The 23,122-nt window shown below is 42.9% G+C and overlaps 1 protein-coding gene across 2 annotated transcripts in view; it reads left to right on the top strand.

The window, feature by feature from the left end:
• The window catches only part of LOC137425294 (T-box transcription factor TBX1-B-like), a 143,405-nt gene that overhangs the window by 101,409 nt on the left and 18,874 nt on the right, over nt 1–23,122 (top strand). For both annotated transcript variants that reach the window (XM_078776464.1, XM_078776463.1), the window contains 2 exons: nt 13,811–14,129; nt 14,491–14,592. In XM_078776464.1, the coding sequence (XP_078632590.1) occupies nt 13,811–14,129; nt 14,491–14,592 (421 nt within the window). The remainder of the gene's footprint in view (nt 1–13,810; nt 14,130–14,490; nt 14,593–23,122) is intronic.

Raw genomic sequence — 23,122 nt, forward strand, 5'->3', positions numbered from 1 at the left:
GGTTGAAAAAATATATAAAATTCAAAAAAGAACCCCTCAGCACATACATACGGGGGGGGGGGGGGGGGGGGGGAGTAGGTGCAGACTGGAAGTTTGCGACGATTACACCTCACCACCACGTAATTCAAAACACCTCACCACCAAGTAATTTAAAATACACTGTAACCCCGATATAACGAACTGCTCCGGAGACATAAAAAAGATTCGTTATTTTGAAGTGTTCGTAATACTGAATAACGTACGAATCACCATACTATCACACCTATTCATATGCAAAACAACAAACTCTTTGTATTGTTCATTCATGTACATTTTATTGTTCGATTGTATGAATAAAAAACTTTAAAAAGCATTGCTGTTGTGTCATTGTTCAAGTACATGTAATATTCAAGTACATGTTCAAGTACATGTACAGGTTCAAGTACATAAATAAAATGTTCAAGTACATGTAATATTCACCGAATGTTCAATTTACTGCGTAAATTAGCGTCAGGAAGGGCATCCGGCCATAAAAACATTGCCTCAAAAAGAGAACCATGACAATTACAACTACATGTGGGCAGGGTACAGCCCGAAGTGGAGATCGGTTCCTGAGGTTTGGGACATGGAATGTAGGGACAATGACAGGGAGATCAGGAGAAGTGGTGGAAGTATTGGTCAGAAGAAGAGTGGACATATGTTGTGTGCAAGAGACGAGATGGAAGGGAAGTGGTGTGAGAATGGTGAAGGGTAGGCAGGGACAGAAATACAAGTTTGTGTGGCAAGGGTGCCCGGAGGGCGTGAATGGTGTTGGTGTCCTGTTTTCTGAGGAGTTTGTAGACAGTGTGGTGAGTGTGACTAGAGTGAGTGATAGGTTGATGTTGGTGAAAATGATGATTGGAAAGCTCTTGGTGAACGTCATCTCGGGATATGCTCCGCAGGTTGGTCGAAGCGATGAAGAGAAGGACAAGTTCTGGTGTGCGATAGAGAAGCTGATGGAAAACGTGAAAGATGAGGAAGTTGTTGTGGTAGGAGGAGACCTAAATGGACATGTGGGAAGGAGTATGGATGGTTTTGACGGAGTTCATGGGGGTTACGGATATGGTGTGAGAAATGGAGAAGGTGAAAGGATTTTGGAGTTTGCTGATGGAGCTGATTTGTTGATTTGTAATACTCAGTTCCAGAAAGAGGATAATAAGCTTGTTACATACACGTCAGGTGGGTCGACGACAACCGTTGACTACCTGATGGTGCGTAGGTGAGATAGGGGGCACCTCCGGGACACAAAGGTGCTCCCGGGGGAGGAGGCTGTTTCACAGCACCACTTGGTTGTCTGCGACGTAAGGGTGAAAGGTGCGAGGAGAGCTCGGCGGGTGAAGTACCAACCGAGAATGAAGGTGTGGAGGTTGAAAGAGGTGACAGTAAGGGAGGCATTAAAAGAGAGGCTGAGTAGGGTCGAGGATGATGTGGTTGAGCTTGAAAGTGGTTGGATGTCAATGAAAGCTAGTCTACTGGGAGCCGTTGGTGAGGTATGTGGATGGACAAAAGGACCACCGAGGCACTCGGAAACATGGTGGTGGGATGATGAAGTTGGAAAGAGGATTGACGAGAAGAGGAAGAAGTTCAAGGAGTGGCAGAAGGCGAAGGGTATGGGAGCAGAAACAGCAGAGAATGAAAGTTATAAGGCAGCCAGGAAGGCTGCAAAGAAAGAGGTAGCAAAGGCGCAGGAGGCATGCAGGAAAATGTTCGGAGAACGCTTGGATTCGGAAGAGGGTCAGAAAGCAGTATTCAGGATTGCAAAGCAGATAGCGAAAGAGAGGTGTGATGTGATGGGGGTGAGTTGCTTGAAGGATGAAGTGGGACAAATCGTTGTCGACCCAGATGGAATTAAAGGAAGATGGAAAAGATATATGGAAATGCTGTTGAATACAGAGAATGAATGGGATGGCAACATAGAGAGTAACCCAGTTTTAGGACCGGCAGAGAAGATAACTGAGAAGGAAGTTGAGGAAGCGATAAAAGCAATGAAGGGTAGAAAAGCGGGAGGGCCGACGGGAGTTGTGGGAGATATGTTGAAGGCAGCAGGAAGTTGGGGTGTGAAGAGAATGACAGAGATCTGTAATCTGGTGGTGAAAGAAGGCCGCATTCCAGTGGATTGGGAACTGAGTACCCTCGTCCCTCTATACAAGGGGAAAGGTGACACTCTGGAGTGTGGCTCGTACCGAGCGATAAAGTTATTGGAGCATGGAATGAAGGTATTGGAAAGGGTGTTGGAGAGGAGGATAAGGAAGAAAGTGAAGATCGACGAAATGCAGTTTGGATTCATGCCAGGAAGAGGAACGACAGACGCGCTTTTCATTGTGAGGCAGTTGCAGGAGAAGTACATGGAGAAGAGGAAGAAGTTGTTTCTTGGGTTTGTTGACCTGGAGAAAGCATTCGATCGGGTTCCACGCAAAGTATTGACATGGGCATTGAGGAAGTTAGGAGTGGAGGAATGGTTGATCAGAGTAGTGATGGCAATGTACAAAAGAGCGCGCACAGCTGTAAGGACAAAGGACGGGAACAGTGGTGAGTTTGAGGTGAAGGTGGGAGTGCATCAGGGGTCGGTACTAAGTCCACTACTATTTGTAGCTGTGATGGAGGTGCTGGCTCAGAATGTAAAGGAGGGTTTACCGTGGGAGTTGTTGTATGCAGATGATCTGGTGTTGATTGCGGAAAGTGTGGATGGACTGAAGGAAAAGATGAACACGTGGAAGGAATGTATGGAGACAACCTGTTCCTCTTCACAGCATCAATCACAGGCTCTATTCCCATCATCTTTCGCAATTCATCATTTGTCTTCCTCTCTCTCAACGATACTCTGCACATCCACCGAACCATTTGCATTTCCACCCTTTCCAGCCTCCGTTGCTGCTCTACATTCATGACCCATGTCTCGCTCCCATAAATCATAACACTTCTCACACATGCAGCATACACTTTTCCCTTCAGCTTCAACGACACTCCCCTCCTCATCAGCACGCCACTCAGTTCCCGAAACTTCTTCCATGCACATCTCACTCCAGCAACCGTTGCCGTGTCTGATCCACCTTCTCCATTCAGCATGTCTCAGAGGTAGCAAAATGAGGACACAGACACTGCACAGATATATATATATATAGTCTGGGGACGAGTCTGACGAGGGAGGGGGGCAGTGCTGCGGTTTTGAGATTGGTACAGTAAAGCTCAATAAAGGTTAAAGGTTTGCCCCCCCATAGTTAGTCACACGAGCAACATGTAGCCTCATTTGTAGTATAGTTATGTCTTAGTATATGTGAGAGTAGGCCCCTTCCAATGTTAATCCTGCGTTGTTGTAAAGACAGGAGGATAGGCCCTACTTCTACAAACCATTCCACCTCTACAGGCTCGATCCAGTTTGTTAAGCATTGGTTGCTCACGAGTCGAGTTAACACGAGGTAGGCCTCGGAGGTGGAGGAGGATTGAGATCAGCGTGGCAGCAGTGGGGACGGTGGGAATGAGCCACCAATCAGGGCTCACAGCGTGTGGTTGCAGCACAGCGTCACAGGGCGTGGTTGGGACATTCGATCGGGCTAAGGGCGTGGCAATAAAACCGATCGCGCAAAGCCCCCACCTCACTTATGAGAAGGGAGATGCACTCGCTCAGTTATGAGAAGGGAGAGGCACTAGTCCAGTTATGGGAGAGGCGCTCGTCAGTACTCAGTTGAGTTGCGCGTGAGTTCAGTCGGGAGCCCCCAGCGTTATGGGAGAGAGAGGTGCGCTGGAGTGACTTCTGAGTTCTGAGAAAGGAGACGCGCTTGAAGGGAATCATTCGCACTGTATGAACTTGGTGACGAGGAATACGTGGGCGCAGCCAGGGCGGTTATAACTTGCGCGGGTTCAGCGAAAACGAGTGAACGCGGCTGAAGAACCGCCAGCCGCGCAAAGTCCACCCTCTACCGTTCTCCCCGAGATTATTGCCGCTTTGTTCGAGCGTCACGATACGAGTTCCTGCCTTCGCCTACCTCCATCTTCGTGGGACGTGCCGGGGACCGTGGAGAGTGAGACGGAGCCGATCCTGGATGACCACCGCGGCGCTGGAGAACATCACCCTGCCCATCAGCAATCCCCATGCGAGTGTGAGTGAGACGGGTCCGTTTGTCCTGGGGTATTAAGAATAAGGCTGTCTAATGATTTCCCTGTGTCTCTTCGTCCTGAGCTGTAAATACGTGCAATAATAATTAAATCTATTTGTTCTTCCTTTGCTTCTTATTCAATCGTCTTTGTGATTTCTCCATTGACTAAGCGTGGCACGAATAAGATCGCTTGAATCGGGTTCCATTATCTATAACGGCGCGGATCACGTATACGCAAACCGCTCGGCGTATCACCATCACACGTGGTTCGTGCGAAGCTTATTTCCTCGCTTCCAGGGCAGCGCTAATACTTAGGTACGAGAGAATTTGGTCCCGAAACCCTATTTGGCGCTGTCCGGAAGGGACGTAATAGGTCTCGGGTCGCGCCAGGTCAGTAAAGACAAGGGGATTAATCCCCCCTTGATAAGGGGAGAAGGCCGGCGGCAGATCCACAACAATATATATATATATATATATATATATATATATATATATACATACAGACTTGGAATTTAATATGGAATTTTTTTTTTCTTGACGGGTTTACTTTCTTAACTCAGTATATCAATCTGGTGAGTTTCTTTTACACTTTGGTGATTTATTTGTGAAAAGAACCATGTCACTGATTGTCTGTCACAGCAAGAAGTCAACAACAGGATTATATCACAGGTGGCATGGCAAAATGTATGGACAGGTGCATTTGACGATTGGCTTCACAGTCGGGTATACAAGGGTTGTTGCGTTCTGTGTTAGTGGAAAACAACTGCTGCACGTCTCCAAAAGTTATTGCCGCTTCCTCTGGGGATGGTCCGTCAACTCGACAATGCTGTTTGTCATGGAGTGGTGGCTTTACGAAATTACGGCATGAAAGAGCGTGCTATTGCTCGGCAGTATGGCATCACTCAAGGTCAGGTGTCAAAGATCCTGAAACGAAATGCTCAGAGGGGTGTCCCTACTCCAATACCGAGGCCAGGACGTCCCCGCAGAACCACAAGGAGGGATGATCGCCAGCTGCACCGGTTAGTCTGCAAAGGCCATACCAAGTCAGCTAATTGGCTTAGGGCTGAGTGGCAGCAACTGACAAATGTGCCTGTATCCAGAAGGCTAGTCAACCAACGACTGGTTCAAGCAGGCTATCGTGCCAGGTGTCCCCTGAGAAAGCCACGCCTGACCAGACAACACCGCCAGCGCCGATTGCAGTGGGCCAGAGAGCACCGTCAATGGCAGCCAGGACACTGGAATCATGTGATCTTCAGTGACGAATCTAGATTTCTGGTCTATCGTCAAGATGGCCACGTCCGAGTGCGCAGACAAGTGCATGAAGCCTACAACAAAGATTGTATAGTGCCAAGAGTCCAAGCTGGAGGTGGTGGGGTGACCGTTTGGGCTGCTTTTCATGCAGGGGGCAAAACTGACCTGGTTGTTCTGAATGGAAACCTGAACCAGTTCAAGTACAGGGCCATTCTGGAAGAAACATTGCTTCCATTTGCTCGTGCAGCCTTTCGAGGAAACTTTGTCTTCCAAGATGACAATGCACGGCCTCATCGTGCTCGCATGATCCAACACTTTCTTGCTGACTGTGGTGTCGAGCATATGGAGTGGCCTGCCATGTCCCCGGATATGAATCCGATAGAGAACTTGTGGGCAGAAGTAACGCGTCAAATCGACCACTTGGACCAGCAGACGACCTTTGTGCGTGAATTGCAGCAGCCTATTGTCACTGCATGGCAAGCGATTCCTGTCCAAACCTTGGCAAATCTCGTGAGCAGCATGCCTCAACGTGGACGTGCTCTCCTGAATGCTCGTGGGGGTTACACGAAGTACTGAACTGTAATTTTGCTGTCCGTAATCCCAGTCGTAATTTAACTTTTGTTTTTGTTAAAAAATTTTTTGGCTGATGTGCAAAATATAGAGATACTTCAGGAAAACGTACAGAAGTTTAACACAGTACTGTCCATGAATTGAGTTCGATATCAGTTTACATCACTTTCAAGGATATATTTATTTGCTTCGAAATGTCAAATTTGGTTTTTGTTTCTATTAAAGGTCACATTAACAAAATCTAGAATAATTTCAACATAATTTCAATGAACTTTTGGTTCTAAGACATCTTGAAAAGTAAGTTCACCCCCACAAAAAAAATATTCCATATTAAATGCCAAGTCTGTATATAAATATATCTGATGGTACATTCGATAATGCAAAATAATTGTCCTTACAATGTCGTTAATAGAATACAAATAAAATTATCTGGACCTAAAACAGCATTTTGCTGTAATGAAAATGCTAAAGAATTACAAGCCGATGATAAATTACGAATCTTAATTTAAGAATTCCAATATAAGGCTTTTACAAAGCACACGATGGTGTAACGTAACACAAACATACAGTGTAAAGATTAGAGTCCAGTTGCTGTCATGTCCTCGCTTCTCGAATACCTATTCTCTTTGCGTTGGAATCAGTGGTGAGAATTTGACTCGAAATCATCCTGCGGCATCGCGGAGCACGCTTTTTTAACTTTTCGAAAAACACATTGCTCCGGCTGCAGCATTTGCAATATTGAAGACGAGATTGTAATGAGCAGGTGTTAGTGTATGTAGTACCATGGCCATTGTGGGATCTCCTTAAACTTTTACGGTGAGGCCGATATGGAGCAGACCGGTGTTACACACCATCGTGACTGACGTCACAATGCACCTCGCAAGTTGTTTGCATGACGTGTGCTCTCAGAAATGGAATGCAATCATGTCGGCACATATCCCATTGGGTAAGTATAATGAAAATAGGGACTATATAATGCAAGGGGCAGTCTTAGAGCCTGTAACACAGGATAGGTATCTGGAGGGTGGTAATAGAAATCAGTGTGTGGGGGAGGGGAGAGCAGGGAAGGGGCGGAGGTGAATTAGGCATATGGCACAGTGCCATGCAATTATAAGGAAGACTAATAGGGTTTGAGGTTGTATAGCTAGGGGGATAAATTACAAATCAAGAGGTAGTGTTAACACTGCAGGAATTTAGTGAGGTCTCATCGAGAATATTGTGTTCAGTTTTGGCCACCACATCCAGATTGATCTAGGGCCCAGCTAGACTAAGATAAGATGAGTGGCAGGAGAAGAAAGGATTTTATACATTAGTAAGGATGGGATTATGAGGGGAAATGACAGAGATGTTTAAAATAATTAAGGAAACAAACAAAATAAGTACAGAAGAGTTTTTCAGCAGAATATGTAGTCATAAGACCAGGGCCCATAGCCTGAGGGTAAAGAATAAGAGAGTTAGAATGATAGTAAGGTAGGGGTCTTTCACTCATAGAGTAGGTAATGCATGGAATGATCTACCTGGAAAGGTGGTGGCAGCAGAAACAGGAGATGGGTTTAAATTGGAATTAGATAAGTACCTAGAAGCATTTGGGACAGAGAGTTACATGGACATGAGCAAAACTGATAGGTGGCTAAGATATTGGTTTATGATCATATTTCTGTAAATATTTCTGGGTCATAACTGTGATGTCCGTGCGAGATTCTCATCAAAAGATGAATGTATGGTCTTCGTTTGTTCATTTCTCACCCTACAACTTTATTCACTCTCTGCCCCAAAAACTCCCCCCAAAAAATAAAAAAAAAGGAGGTAATAAAATAATTATTAAATAATCGTATTTTATTGTCAATATATATATATATATATATATATATATATATATATATATATATATATATATATATATATATATATATATATATATATACATATATATATATATACATATATATATATATATATATATATATATATATATATATATATATATATATATACGTATATAACTATACGTATATATATATATATACGTATATAACTATATATATATATATATATATATATATATATATATATATATATATATATCAGTCACTATGCGACCTTCATATCATCAGTGGAGAACCCGCCAGCAAGGTGTCCCATACAGCTGCTGCTGCACCTTGCTGGGAGCGATACGCACCGTCTGCCACGCGGTGACGTTATCTCTGGTATCCACTCATCATATGGAGTCGACCTGGTTGCGGTTGGGAGTTACTAATAATGGTATCTGTAATCTGGTTCTCCAACCTAATGAGCGGACAACATGACGTCATCGCCATGCACGTCCGCCTTGCCTGCAAAGTTCCAGAGGCAACCAGGTCGACTCCATATGATGAGTGGATACCAGAGATAACGTCACCGCGTGGCAGGCGGTGCGTATCGCTCCCAGCAAGGTGCAGCAGCAGCTGTATGGGACACCTTGCTGGCGGTTCTCCACTGATGATATGAAGGTCGCATAGTGACTGATATAAAAACCGAAAGGGTCACAGAGTTACAAGTGTATGGAAAGCCTCACTGCGTTGCCCTGATGAAGCCCCAACAAGGGCGAAACCAGGTCGGTAACTGTGAGTTTTGCATGCACTTGTGACAGTATCTGTATTTATAATCCGTAATGACGCACTGCTAGATGGTTCCTCTGGAACTTTGCAGGCAAGGCGGACGTGCATGGCGATGACGTCATGTTGTCCGCTCATTAGATTGGAGAACCAGATTACAGATACCATTATATATATATATCTGTGCAGCGTCTGTCCTGTGTTGTGTTGTCCTGTGTTGTCACTGAACTACTTTCTCAAACCTTTGTGAAATCGTACCAAACTTCTGGAATGCACATATCTCTCCCGTCGGTATGTCCTAAGGGTATGTTTTTTGAAAAATTTTCCAATTTTTTTTTTTTGGGGGAATTATTTTGGGGAATTTTTTTTTTTCAACTTCAATTGTTTATAAAATGTGATATCACGTATATTACAAATACATTTGTGCAAAATAATTGTTTGAATTATGATTGGTTTAAACCATGTCAAAACGGCAACTCGGGTACTAGTCAGGTTCACTATGTTTTTTCGTTCAAAATTTTGGTAGATTAGCAAAACTATACATTTTTGGAATATTCAGAGCATGAGGAATCCAAAAATTAATGTTTACATTTGCGTAGACACCTTTGCGAAAATGACACTCAGGACAGTGATGAAGATCTGTAACAGCATATTCCTGAACGGTATAGACCTAGTAGATCCTGTGTATAGGACTTATAGTTCAATCTGATACTACCTATAACTTCCTATAACAACCTATAACTTCAAAGGACTTGCAATATCATGTATTATGTAATACAGTTATATCACAAATATAAAGACAATGGTTTTCAATTACCATTGTTTGTTGCTTTTCTATAATCCTGAGCACTATTTTGAGGCCTTTATTGGATTCCTTGGCCCAGAAAACATAGGATTAGCATATTTAATTAAGTCTCTAGGTTGACTAGAAGCCGAGATCGCGCAAAATATGTATTTTATGGCGGCCATTTTCAAAATCCAAAATGGCGGCCATGCAGGTGTCTGTGCAAATGGCAACATTGATTTTCGGATTCTCCATGCTCTGAAGATTCCAAAAATGTACAGGTTTGCTAATCTCCCAAAACTTTGAAAGAAATTATATTTGTTAACATAGTGAACCTGACTATGCAGTCATTTATCTATATATCTACACATGTGGGCAGTGTCTGTGTTGTCACTTAACGACTCCCTCAAACTTTTGTTTCCGTGGTTGTGAAGTGTTTTTAATAACATTAAAGTGGTTTTGAATCACGTGGTGGTGAGGTGTTTTGAATTATGTGGTGGTGAGGTGTTTTTAAATGACGTGGTGGTGAGGTGTTTTTAAATCACATGGTGGTGAGGTGTTTTGAATTAATTGGTGTTGAGGTATTTATAATTACGGGTGGTGAGGTGTTTTAATTATGTGGTGGTGAGGTGTTTAGAATTAGTTGGTGATGAGGTGTTTTGAATTATGTTGTGGTGAGGTGTTTTGAATTACTTGGTGGTGAGGTGTTTTTAAATGACGTGGTGGTGAGGTGTTTTTAAATCACATGGTGGTGAGGTGTTTTTAAATCACATGGTGGTGAGGTGTTTTTAAATCACATGGTGGTGAGGTGTTTTGAATTAATTGGTGTTGAGGTATTTATAATTACGGGTGGTGAGGTGTTTTAATTATGTGGTGGTGAGGTGTTTAGAATTAGTTGGTGATGAGGTGTTTTGAATTATGTTGTGGTGAGGTGTTTTGAATTACTTGGTGGTGAGGTGTTTTTAAATCACATGGTGGTGAGGTGTTTTTAAATCACATGGTGGTGAGGTGTTTTGAATTAATTGGTGTTGAGGTATTTATAATTACGGGTGGTGAGGTGTTTTAATTATGTGGTGGTGAGGTGTTTAGAATTAGTTGGTGATGAGGTGTTTTGAATTATGTTGTGGTGAGGTGTTTTGAATTACTTGGTGGTGAGGTGTTTTTAAATTACGTGGTGGTGAGGTGTTTTTAATTTCGTGGCTGTGAGGTGTTTTTATTACGTGTTTTATGGCTGTGAGGTGTTTTTATTACGTGTTTAATGGCTGTGAGGTGTTTTTAATTTCGTGGCTGTGAGGTGTTTTTATTACGTGTTTTATGGCTGTGAGGTGTTTTTATTATGTGTTTTAAGGCTGTGAGGTGTTTTTAATTTTGTGGTGGTGAGGTGTTTTTATTACGTGTTTTATGGCTGTGAGGTGTTTTTATTTTTGTGGTGGTGAGGTGTTTTTATTACGTGTTTTAAGGCTGTGAGGTGTTTTTAATTTTGTGGTGGTGAGGTGTTTTTATTATGTGTTTTATGGCTGTGAGGTGTTTTTATTACGTGTTCTATGGCTGTGAGGTGTTTTTATTTTCGTGGTGGTGAGGTGTTTTTATTACGTGTTCTATGGCTGTGAGGTGTTTTTAATTTCGTGGTGGTGAGGTTTTTTTATTACGTGTTTTATGGCTGTGAGGTGTTTTTATTACATGTTTGATGGCTGTGAGGTGTTTTCAATTTCGTGGTGGTGAGGTGTTTTTAATTTCGTGGTGGTGAGGTGTTTTTATTATGTGTTTTATGGCTGTGAGGTGTTTTTATTACGTGTTTTATGGCTGTGAGGTGTTTTTAATTTCGTGGTGGTGAGGTGTTTTTAATTTCGTGGTGGTGAGGTGTTTTTATTATGTGTTTTATGGCTGTGAGGTTTTTTTATTACGTGTTTTATGGCTGTGAGGTGTTTTTATTACATGTTTGATGGCTGTGAGGTGTTTTAAATTACTTGGTGGTGAGGTATTTTGAATTACGTGGTGGTGAGGTGTTTTGAATTACATGGTGGTGAGGTGTTTTGAATTACGTGGTGGTGAGGTGTTTTGAATTACATGGTGGTGAGGTGTTTTGAATTACATGGTGGTGAGGTGTTTTGAATTACTTGGTTGTGAGGTGTTTTGAATTATGTGGTGGTGAGGTGTCATCGTCCCAAACTTCCAGTCTGCACCTACCCCTCCCCTATGTGTGTGCTGAGGGGTTCTTTCTTGAAAAAAAAAACATTCAACCTAAATCTTCAACCTAAATAGCCTATAAAAATGTAATATCACAAACACAACAAATACATTTGTGCAAAGTAATTGTTTGTATTATGATTGGTGAAAATCATGACAAAACAGCAACTCAGGTACAGTCAATAGCCTCAGTTAAAATAAGCCCGTTCCTCAGTATCGAGCGCTCGCCTCACCAAGCTAGTGTATATATATATATATCTTACTATAATTCACCAAATGTCCATCTGTCTGTCCGTTCCCAGGTACTGCAAAAACGGCGGAACCGATCGCAACGATATTTTGGGTGGGTAATCCTGGGACCACCTGGAGTAAAATGGGCTATATTGTTTTTCCAATTTTTCCAATTTTCCAGTTTTTCCAAACACGATGGAATAATATTTACCGATATGAACAGTTATGTGGCTTTTTATTGAAATTCTACAAATACTGTTTAGATTTTGATGAGAATTATAAACCTGCTGCGAATGTGGAAGTGGACAGATTACGGCAATGAGCAGGTTTGATAATATCCCAATACAACTGTCATTTAAAACAGTATTTTGTTGAAGTATCAATTGATGATTGAAATTGAGTGAATACAATTACGATTTTGAATTCGTAATTGTGTTCACCCAACCGTACGGAACTTCACATCAGGATTTAAATATTTGTTTATGTCACGAATGTTGTTAAAAGTTTATTTTTTATATGAATGTTATTTCATTTGTGATTTGAGTTGTGCTGTTTGGAATGAAAAAAGAGATATCGAGTTCAAGTGAATGACGGAATGCCGTGACGGTTTCTACTTTCTAAATGTGAATTCGCAGATCGCCATATGCAGTTTCGCCATTGACTGGGTATTGAACAAACGTACCCGTTTTTTTGCGAACGGGTACGTTTTTCATGGAAGTCCTTCACGAACTTGATGTCCATGTCTGACGTGCGACTGAAGGTGCTACAGGAATGTGGAATTTATTGGTTTCATGCTTTAGCATTCGCTGTTTCTGCATTGTCTGTTTGCTTCTGGCCTCCCACCCGTGCGTCGCACGGGTATCTCATTTGTATATATAATGTGTGTGTGTATAGAACATGCTAGTGATGTCTGTGCTCATCCTCGTGCTATCATCCCCACTCTAACCCCCACACCACTCCCCCAGTGAATTCCTGTTGATAAACTTTCATTTAATGAATGTGGTGTAGATGTAGCTCAGGCTTGTTGAGCCAGATGGCCTCCAACTGCATCCAAGTTCCTTGTGCATCCTTGTGTGTCCAGCAACATCACGATCACAAACGAACCTTTCATGCAGACTGTGACGTCATTCAAGAAATGTACTGAAATATTCACACGTTGTGTGAAAGGGAAAGAAGTGCAAGTTTGTAACGCACGAAGAGGAATTATAAATGATGCACGTGATGCTTGTAACAACATGGATGAACCAGAGAGCATGTGTCATTAGATTTGATTGTGAAACCTTTTATGAGTAAACTAGTAAAAAGCCCGTCAAATATGATGGGTTGGAACAGTTTATTTGATGGTGCAGCCTCGTGAGCGTGTCAAAGCCTGAAGCCTCGGCCGAGTGTCAGGTGTGCTTATATCTTCTTTATTTATTAGACATTATACGGATGTAAATGAACACTCGTTTTACTCTGCGTGCATTGCACATCATGTGCAGCTAATTTCACCTCCCTGTGCTTTGTATTTATTGTTATTTTTTTTAAAACGCTTCTGTACACCACCCTCGATGTTCAGTTTGCAAGCCATCGTCTACAATTCCAACAGAAGGGACATAATTACTCTTTCATGGAAAATGTTTTTCGAGTTTGGTTTTTCCTCTTAAATAGACCATAGTGAACACACGTTCGTGTTAAAAGATTGGCCTTTAAAACCTACCCTTATGGAGAGGGACAGACACCTGTATGGTACAAACACACAAACTGACATTGTGTTTTATATGGTAGATGTCATGTAAACCAATGGGACATATACCTTACACCACATTGGTTCATTTCCTGTTCTGCCAAAAGTTGCCCGTGAGTTCCCTGGTTGATTAACAGGTATGAAACTAACAAGTGTGCCATGAGCTGTGCCATACCGATATCCAGAGAGCACAGCTTTCATCATAGTGTGTCCCATCATGGCATGACTTGCACATGGAAACCAAGCCTGCTAGGGGCATCATTGGTCGACCAACCAGACATCTCATTACAGTTAAAGAGAAGTAAGGGATCTAAGGGGAACTAATTTTCTTCATTACTCCTATTTGCACCTTTAGATCCTTCAACGTACCCCAGCAATCAGCTCCGTGCACCTGGATCGCCGCTGGTGTCTCCACCTCAACCTCAGCCCATTTTATTCACTTTCTCAGTATGTGGACCCCGAGAGCCAGAGGAGCTTAATGGAGGAAGTTCCACTGTCAGTAATGGCAACCCAGCTGGAAGTGCTCCTGTGAATACTGGAGGAACGAGTGGAGGTCCTGTGGGACTTGCCAAGGGAGTTCAAGTGGCAGGAGTAGTGGCCCGGCTGGAGATGAAACCCCTTTGGGAGGAGTTCCACCAACTAGGCACCGAGATGATTGTCACAAAGGCTGGAAGGTGGGACACATGGACATAGATCATGGTGTGAAAAGTATGGTTGTGATTTTCATAGATTAATATGGAAAGATTTATAACCACTGCATGACTTTAGGTCCTTTTTGGATGCGGTTCAGCATGAGAATGGGTCAAACTGTAGCATTAAGTTTAACAGTTGCTGCAAGATGGACATATATAGGGGAATTAGGAGGGAAAGCTCATGCAGTCATGAGTGGAAAGGAGGAGGATAAATTGCAGGAAAGGATAAAGTGCAGCACAATAATTAGGATTGAAAAGGTACGTTGTTGGCATATCCACAGATCTTAAGGTAGCACAGGAACAAGGATAAACTATGGTCCTTCTCCACCTTCCTTTTTGACAGACGGATGTTCCCCACATTCCAAGTGCGCTTATTTGGGATGCAGCCTGCCGAGGATTATGTCTTACTCATGGATTTTGTTCCGGTGGATGACAAACGATACAGGTTTGTGTGCTGGTCAATTTCCTTCTGTATGTCATTGATTCATAGATGTGTAAGATGAGTTACGGTGCAGCATGGACAAATGGTGTGTTCCACAGTGGGTGTCCAAACATCATCATGGACATCGCTGTGTAGAGGCCTCCATAGGTCGTTATGACAAGCAACTACCCTAAAGAGGCAGTAGGCCATTGAACAAGACGAGAACGAAGCAAGGTCGTTCTTAGTGAAATTTGTTACTACTAGCAACGGTACACGCCCTACGGGTGGGGCTTCAATTGGGAGGCCCAAATAAAAAGGCAAAATATCAGAAATTGAAGGGTTTTTTTTATTTTAAACGATTTATATAAACATCCGTTAAATCATATCACATGCAAGTCATCAAAATCTAAACAGTATTTTTCGAATTTCAATAAAAGCCACATCACTGTTCATATCGGTAAATATTATTCCATCGTGTTTGGAAAAACTGGAAAATTGGAAAATTGGGGAAAAAAATTGGAAAAACAATACAGCCTATTTTACTCCAGGGCGTCCCAGGATTACCCACCCAAAATTTCGTTGCGATCGGTTCAGCCGTTTTTGTGGTACGTGGGAACGGACGGACAGACATTTGGTGAATTATAGTAAGATTTGTGGGGACATTAAAAGATGAAGTGTACAAAAACAATCCGCACACTCTCAAATAACTCGGGTAGGTCATCATCAATGTCATCTGCAATAAGTAGATGCAACTTGGACCGGCCCCTGTTTTTAGGAACAAAATAAGACGAGGCGTGCGAGTTTGGGGAGACCATTTCCAACATTTACTGTAAGCACAACAAGCTAAATGAAGTGTATTGCAGGTGCACAGGGACTTTTCAATCACCACGTAGAACGCGACGTGCAAACACCCATGTTCTGTACACGGACTTCTGAGAAGAAGAAACCAAACGGAAGTTTCTGAACTATTTATGCTTTCCCTTTGACAACAAGTAAAGCTCGACTAAGACGCGAGTTATTTATTGCAGACTTAAGAAGGTATCGAGTTTGATGCAGGGTACATGTAATCTCTGTTGGTATTTAAAGCTTATAGGTTTAGCACACACAAGAAAAATAACAAGAATATCGTACTGTTGGACATGATATGTTATCTTGAGTCCTACATAGACGGACCATTTTAAAATCACGGACCTTATGAATGTCCTAATGCGGCCTGTAGTTTAAAAAAGCCTGTCCATTGGAGGTACACTTTTGTCTAAACTTCATCAGCAGTTTCAGCTCGAGGAATGTCATTTAAATGACACTGAGGCTGGCTGGCCCGATCGAGCAAACTATTAGAAATCCTCCAATCGTGAAGCAGTAGAGGTTACTTGTCATAGCTTTGCTGGCTTTTGATTGGAGGAAATGCTCAGCCTCATTAGCCAGCTCAGTAAGCCGGAAATAGTGAAAATGATCCGGCCCTCTCCATTTCCCATCTCCAATTCTGCTAGGCATGGCTTGGCTGCCCCTCTGGTTTGGCAACACGCAATAATTGTCTCTTTTAAAAGATTGACGGACCTTGCAATTAATTACTGAGTAAGTCTCAGATGAGACGCTTTGTCAGGGCAATATGGGGTGGTGGTGGCCTGTTGATGATACTGAAAGGCTGAAACTTATGTGGGTCCATATTTGGTCACTACTTCCCCTCTAACCTGTGGTACTGATGTGGCATGCACTTCTAAAGCCTTATTTACACTGAAGATATCCATCCGTGAGCAGACGCAGTGCAGGCTGTTCACCCATTGGGTGACACACACGACCTGGTGCATACTTTGATTTTAAACAACATTCCCAGGTGTAAATTAACCCTTGGGCTGTTTCTGTTGACATCAGTATTGTGTTTTGAGTGTCAGGAAACACATGATCGTTAAAATTCGGGATGCAGTGACCACAATGTGACACTGGTTTAAGTCACCACAACAGCTAAGGGATTATTAGGAATACATAATGTGTGTCTGTTGTATTCAACCAAATAATGAACTGGATATATCCTGCTGATCTAGCGATGAACAAGTAAGAGCAGATATGGTGTTAGGTGACATTTCACCTGCTTCCCAAGCAAGCTCCCGCAGGCCAATAGACCGGAGGCCTCAGCATGTGTCTGCTTTTATTCCAGAGGTGTGACCTTAATTTTATTATGCTAACCTTGAGCAAAATGCTAATTCCATTATTAATTGTCTGTTCTGCTATCGTATTAATTTGTGATCTGGTGTTGTATTAATGGGGGTGAATAAATGTGTGTGTTCATTCTAGTTTTTAGCTCACCTGGAACGAAGTTCAGGGGAGCTTATGCGATGGCGTGTCCGTCCGTCCGTCCGTAAACACTTGAAACTTCTCCGAAACCGCTAATGGGATTGCGACCAATTTTGGCACAAATGATAATGAATTGTTGTGTTGTGACTAAAGTTTGTTGACGACATTAAAAAAAAAATCTGGGTCTAAGGGGGTTTACCGGGGTCAGTGGATCCAGGTTTGCCCCCCCCCCCCCCCAAAATAATTGGAATTTGCTTTTTCCTCTGAAACTACACACACTGGTGGTTTGATGAAACTTAACCACAACCTTCACCACCCATGATGTACCAAAGTTTGTTCACGGCATTAAAAAACATCTGCCCATTTAGGGGTCGATGGGGGGGTGGGGGGGGGGGGGGGGTGCCCCCCCCAAATAGGTATTAAAAAATTTTTTCTTGTTTAAATTCTTATGATTATGTTAGTATGATTCTACATGCTGCCTTGTCTTCTTGTAACAATTGAAATTAGTTTAAAATACCCTTAGTCGGTGCAGTACACTGTTTATTTTACCAGGTGAGCACCACGGGTATTGCCCCTATGTTTGTGTTTCTGGGCCATGAATATGGAGGCTTTGTATCTGGGTTCAATGTTGTGACGCGTGGGTTGTCGGATTTTTGGGGGTTCCGTTGCCTGTTGTATCGGTATGTATGGGGCATTAGATGTCAACCATTGCTGTTTTTTGCTCACTTTGTCCATCTGTTTGCACCATCCAGTGTTTACCATTTGGATCACAGGGGTGCATTGTAGAGGTATCTCCAGGGTCTCCCAAATTGAACCACCATCTCGGTCCTTACATGCCATGCCTTGAGAATGGATGTGTTATTTGTTGGATGTCGTGTCTTGGACATGGGTCCTATCCAGGTAAAATTTGTGGCCTGTGCAGGCAGCAGCTGTGTCACCTCCCTAAGCCAAAGTGCTCCAGCATGTTAGTCTGGCTGTCGTTTCAAATTCCTTCGAGTTTCACCAGCGTAGAATTGGTCACAGTCCTTGCATGTGTTATTGTAAACTACTTCTGATTTGTCACCAGTTGATATCCTGTCCTCTAGCTTGTAGATGACATTATGGATGGTGCTTAGAGGGTTGTAGGCTACACCAATCCGTGCGAAGCATACTCTCTTGCCAATCCTTTTCTGAAAGTCTTGGGTAGTACGGCAGCACACGGTGTAGGTAATCCAGGAATCCTGTAATACAGTAATCTGTCGGTGTGGTTGGTTTTCAGGATACTGACATCATGAGGTAGCCATCAGGTTTTTGGTAGATTTCCACATTCAAAATCACCAATTTACTTTTTCAATCTCTTTTATGAAATTAACTCTGGAAAAGACTCAGCCAAGTTGCCGACTCCCTGTGCATAATGGCAAAAGTATTCATCCACATACTTATTCCAGTACTGCAGGGGCCAGTTCTCATTAGACTCGAATATCTTTTGCTCAACGTTTTCCATTATAAGGTTAGCCACAACCGCAAATGTGTGGTGCTTAGCTGTACCCATAGCTGTGCCAAATATTTGTTGATGGTTTGCACAATTGTACGTGAAGGTCGTGCTATAGAGACGCATCTCCAGCAGGTTAGGAAAATCCTCTGGTGTTAATTGTATGTTCTGACACGCCATTTTCCAGTCATGAGTATATTCAACGGATCAAATGTGCCTTTGGAAAGCGTGAGAAAATAATCAGGATGATTTGATATATCCATGCAATTTGACATATCCATCTCCTGGGGCAACTTGGCCAAGCCTTTCCCAGCATTCGTTTAGCGAAAGAGATTGAAAAAGGTGTAAATTGGCCTTTTTGGACATGGATGTCTAACGAAAACCTGAGGACTACCCAAAGACATCAGTAAACAGAAAACGAACCCACATGAAGAGGTTACTGAATTTCAACTCCTACAACCCAATCAGCCACAAATGCAGCTTATCACGGACCTTTTCAGCTCGGGCATGGACTGTGTCATCATCCAAAGATGATGCAATTAAAGAAATAGGATTAGTAAGAGAAATTCTGGATGATAGTGGGTACAGGAAAGGGATACTCCCCACTCCCCAGGCTAAAATTTGGATTTGGACGGAAAAAGCCAGACATGCTTGGACACTGTGTGCTGCCGTACTACTCGGAACTTTCGAATGGATTGACAAGATAGTACACAGCGCACAGATTGGTACAACGTATATACGAAGAGTTCAGATGCAAAAACAGATATATCCATTGTTTCTGAAATGAGAAAATCAAGATTTTCTGCTGTGCATTCCAGGTGAAACCCATCAAAATGACATGGGCTGTATCTTAATCAGTAAATATGAGATAATAAAACGGCAGGATTAAAAAAATTAAAATTTATTAGAAAAATAAATTTTTGGTGATTTTGAACACGTTTTCCCGCAAAAACAGATAACTCCATGGGTCGTTTTATGTCAAAAACAGATATATCCAAATGTCACTTTTAGACAAGTAAAAGTGGTATGAAATGACCAGAATGTCATTCTTATGGCAAGTATGATGTGGCATAATAATAAAATTAATACCAAAAAGGCTTCAACGCCCCCAAAACCAGTTTTGCCAGTTTTCTGTTGCTGATAAATTTACGGGTAAGAATCAATCTTTTGCAGACGACCACAGCCACCGAGGACACTCTCATGGCACTGTCCAAAGTCACCATCACAAGTCAGCAGTATCCCAAGTAACATCACAAATCAGCAGTATCCTAATCCACCAACACAAATCAGCAGTATGTATGTCAGCATCACAAGTTGCCAGGACAACACTCCAAAATCAGAATCATAAACCTGGCAGTAAGCAGTGTTGGCAGTATCACAAGTTGAGGGGCTCTCCACTGAGTACGTACACGGAGTCACCTCACCCGGTACACCAAATTTGCAAAAGTAGAACTGACAAAATGATAGTATCATTCAAGCCTTAACAGGGGTTTGCCATCCTGAAACATTCCAGTCTGTGTGTGTGTGTACTTTATGGAGCAGCCCCCTACCCTCCCCCCCCCCTAAATTTATTTATTTTATTTACCTTTAGCAGACTATTCCGTAATATCATCTCCAAGCTAAAGGACAGCATCCCAACTGGCGACAAATATGGAGTAGTGCACTATTCCACAGGCAGGGCCACAAGGACCTTGTGGAATTCTACATTTGTAAAACTGGAAGGAATTTGAAACAAAGGCTGGACGAAGACGGTGAAGCAATTTGGCTTGGGAAGGTGACACGGTCGGCTATAGCGCACCATTGCCTGCAGTCATGCCGCAAAATTAACCTGGATGGGACACATGTCCTCGACAAGACATTTGACAAACACCACAACACATGGATCGTCGAGACATGGTACATCGAGGGCCGAGAGGGTGGTCCAACTGGGGAGATCCTGGACATACCCACACAATGGACCCCTTTGATCCAAATGGCAAAAACGGTATGGTGCAAACAGCTAGACAAGGTGAGCAAAAAGCGACGCTTGATGCCCAACACCACGCCCACACATGTATTACACCCAACGGAACCTCCACCGATCACGCAACCCACATGTCACGATGTCCAACCCGGACACAAAGCCAGCCATATTCGAGCCCCGGAAACACAAAGACAAGATCGAACACACATTTACTCACCCCGATACATACAACTCCAGATAACGAATGAATATGAGAGCAGAGAATACTAATGAATATGAATCATACCGTCAGTGATACGATTGGTGTTTTTGCTTAAGGTTGGCACAATAAAAACACTCCTCAATTAACGTCTCACACCTGAATGTGACCGGAAATGAATCGCCATACCTCAGGAATGAAAGCGGACATGGATTGGGGCATGGAGTCTATTGGCTTGAGGAGCCGTCAGGGAAACGCGGATGAAATGTTGACTCAGAGCGAATGTGCTTTTGCTTGCTTATCAATAGACTAACAAGGTAGATCTATTCTTTGCTTGAATGTGCCTTTTCTAATATATTAATATATTCTAATATATTCTAACTAGCGGGGTCACCCGTGGGAATCCCACGGGCATGGATGTGTGTGACATTTCGACATATTGAGTTATATGCTGCACATTCATTTTTACAAAATGGTTACTGGCAAGTCATCAGATCCAGAAATGGTGTGATGAACACAATTTATTTATTTCACATAATATGTGACCCCTCACTCCTCTCCACCTGACACTCTCCTGCCTCCACCTGACACTCTCCTGTCTCCACCTGACACTCTCCTCTCTCCACCCAGCACTCCTCTCCTCTCCAAACCCTCACATCCCTCTCCTTTCCAATCCCTCACCTCTCCAATCCCTCACACTCCTCTCCAATCCTTCACACGCCTCTCCAATCGCGCCTCACACTCCTCTCCAATCGCGCCTCACACTCCTCTCCAATCGCGCCTCACACTCCTCTCCAATCGTGCCTCACACTCCTCTCCAATCGTGCCTCACACTCCCCTCCAATCACTCCTCTCCAATCGTGCCTCACACTCCTCTCCAATCGCGCCTCACACTCCTCTCCAATCATGCCTCACACTCCTCTCCAATCGCGCCTCACACTCCTCTCCAATCGCGCCTCACTCGCCTCTCCAATCGGCTTTCCCCGTCTCGTTTCTCTCCTTTTTCTCCCGTCTCGTTCTTTTTCTTGCTCCAAATCGGCCCGTCGGAATCGGAAATCGGCCCGTCTTGCTTTTGTGCTTGTGCGTAAATAAATTGTGTTCATGACACCATTTCTGGTGTTGGGCTAGCGGCTAGGGTGCCGGCTTAGGATCCTGGGTTCGAATCTCGGTCGATCGCCGAATTAATGCCAGGGGGGTTGACTCAGCCTGTCATCCTTCCGAGGTCGGCTAATTGAGTACCAGTTCACTGGTAATTCCCTGTTTGTCGTTGAAGGCGGCAAAAAGGGTTGGCGTCAGGAAGGGCATCCGGCCGTAAAACATTGCTTCAAAAAGGGGACAAAAAAACAACAACTACCACGGTCCCCGAAAAGGCAAACCCCCGCTTTGCGGGGAAAAATGGCCTCTAAACGGTGGTTTTTACACCATTTCTGGATCTGATGACTTGCCAGTAACCATTTTGTAAAAAGAATGTGCAGCATCTAACTCAATATGTCGAAATGTCACACACATCCATGCCCGAGGGATTCCCACGGGTGACCCCGCAAGTTTGCATTGACGTTCGTCGATGGACTCGTTCTCCCGTCTCATTCGTTTTCTGGCTGCATCCTGTTCAAGTCTGCATTGACGTTCGACGACGGACTCGTTCGCCCTTCTCATTCGTTTTCTTGCTGCATCCTGTTCAGGGCTGCGTTCTTCATCCATTTTGGAAATGGAAGTTTCCACGCACCGCATGAATTGTCACGATCCTCAATAGGAAGTGTCTCATAATTATCAAATGACAAATAGCAAGTAAATTACATTGTGAAAATTTAATATTTCAAATAGACCTATTTAAAGTGTATGCGCAAATAACTAATAAATAAAAAAACGAAGAAATATGTCTCGGTAATTTCCTGAACTCGGTAATTTCTCGGTAATTTTACTTCCGGCTAAAAATGTTGAATGAAATAAAAACGAAGAAATATATGTCGTTTTGTGACGACTGTCATCAAAGGTAAACGGTGAATTCACTCGGTTTATTCGGTTCGGCTCGGTTTAAAGAAAAAGCGATAATGTCGAAATGTTGACGTCTGTGTCATGTTGGGCGGTGTATGATACTTGTTGGCTGTTGGGCGGTGATATGGTGTATTTTTAAAAATATATCTCTGCGTTTTCCCGCGTTGCTGACACCGAGTCTAAAACCATGATGGTGAGTTATATTGGAGATAAAGGCGTGAGAGAGACTCAATGGCCTTGAAGTTACAGGCATTTGAGAATTCATTTCGTTCTATAAACGGCAACTTTCATCGGATTTTCTTCTCGTTTTTTTTCAACCGAGTCTAAAACTATGTTAGCGACTGTGAAAAATGAAATGATATATCGAATTTAAAATAGATATCGACACATTGCCGTCGGTGTCATGTTGGGCGGTGTATGATACACCATGACGCGATTTTAAAAAATATATCTCTGCATTTTCCCGCGTGTGTGGAATGTTTGTGGAAAATTAAAGATTTCAAATAAACCTATTTAAAGTGTATGCGCACATAACTAATAAAAAAAACGAAGAAATATCTCGGTAATTTCCTGAAACATATTTTACTTCCGGCTAATATGTTGAATGAAATAAAAACGAAGAAATATATGTCGG

Source organism: Myxine glutinosa, chromosome 4, assembly GCF_964187855.1.
Source record: "Myxine glutinosa chromosome 4, kmMyxGlut1.1, whole genome shotgun sequence".
Classification (NCBI taxonomy): Eukaryota; Metazoa; Chordata; class Myxini; order Myxiniformes; family Myxinidae; genus Myxine; species Myxine glutinosa.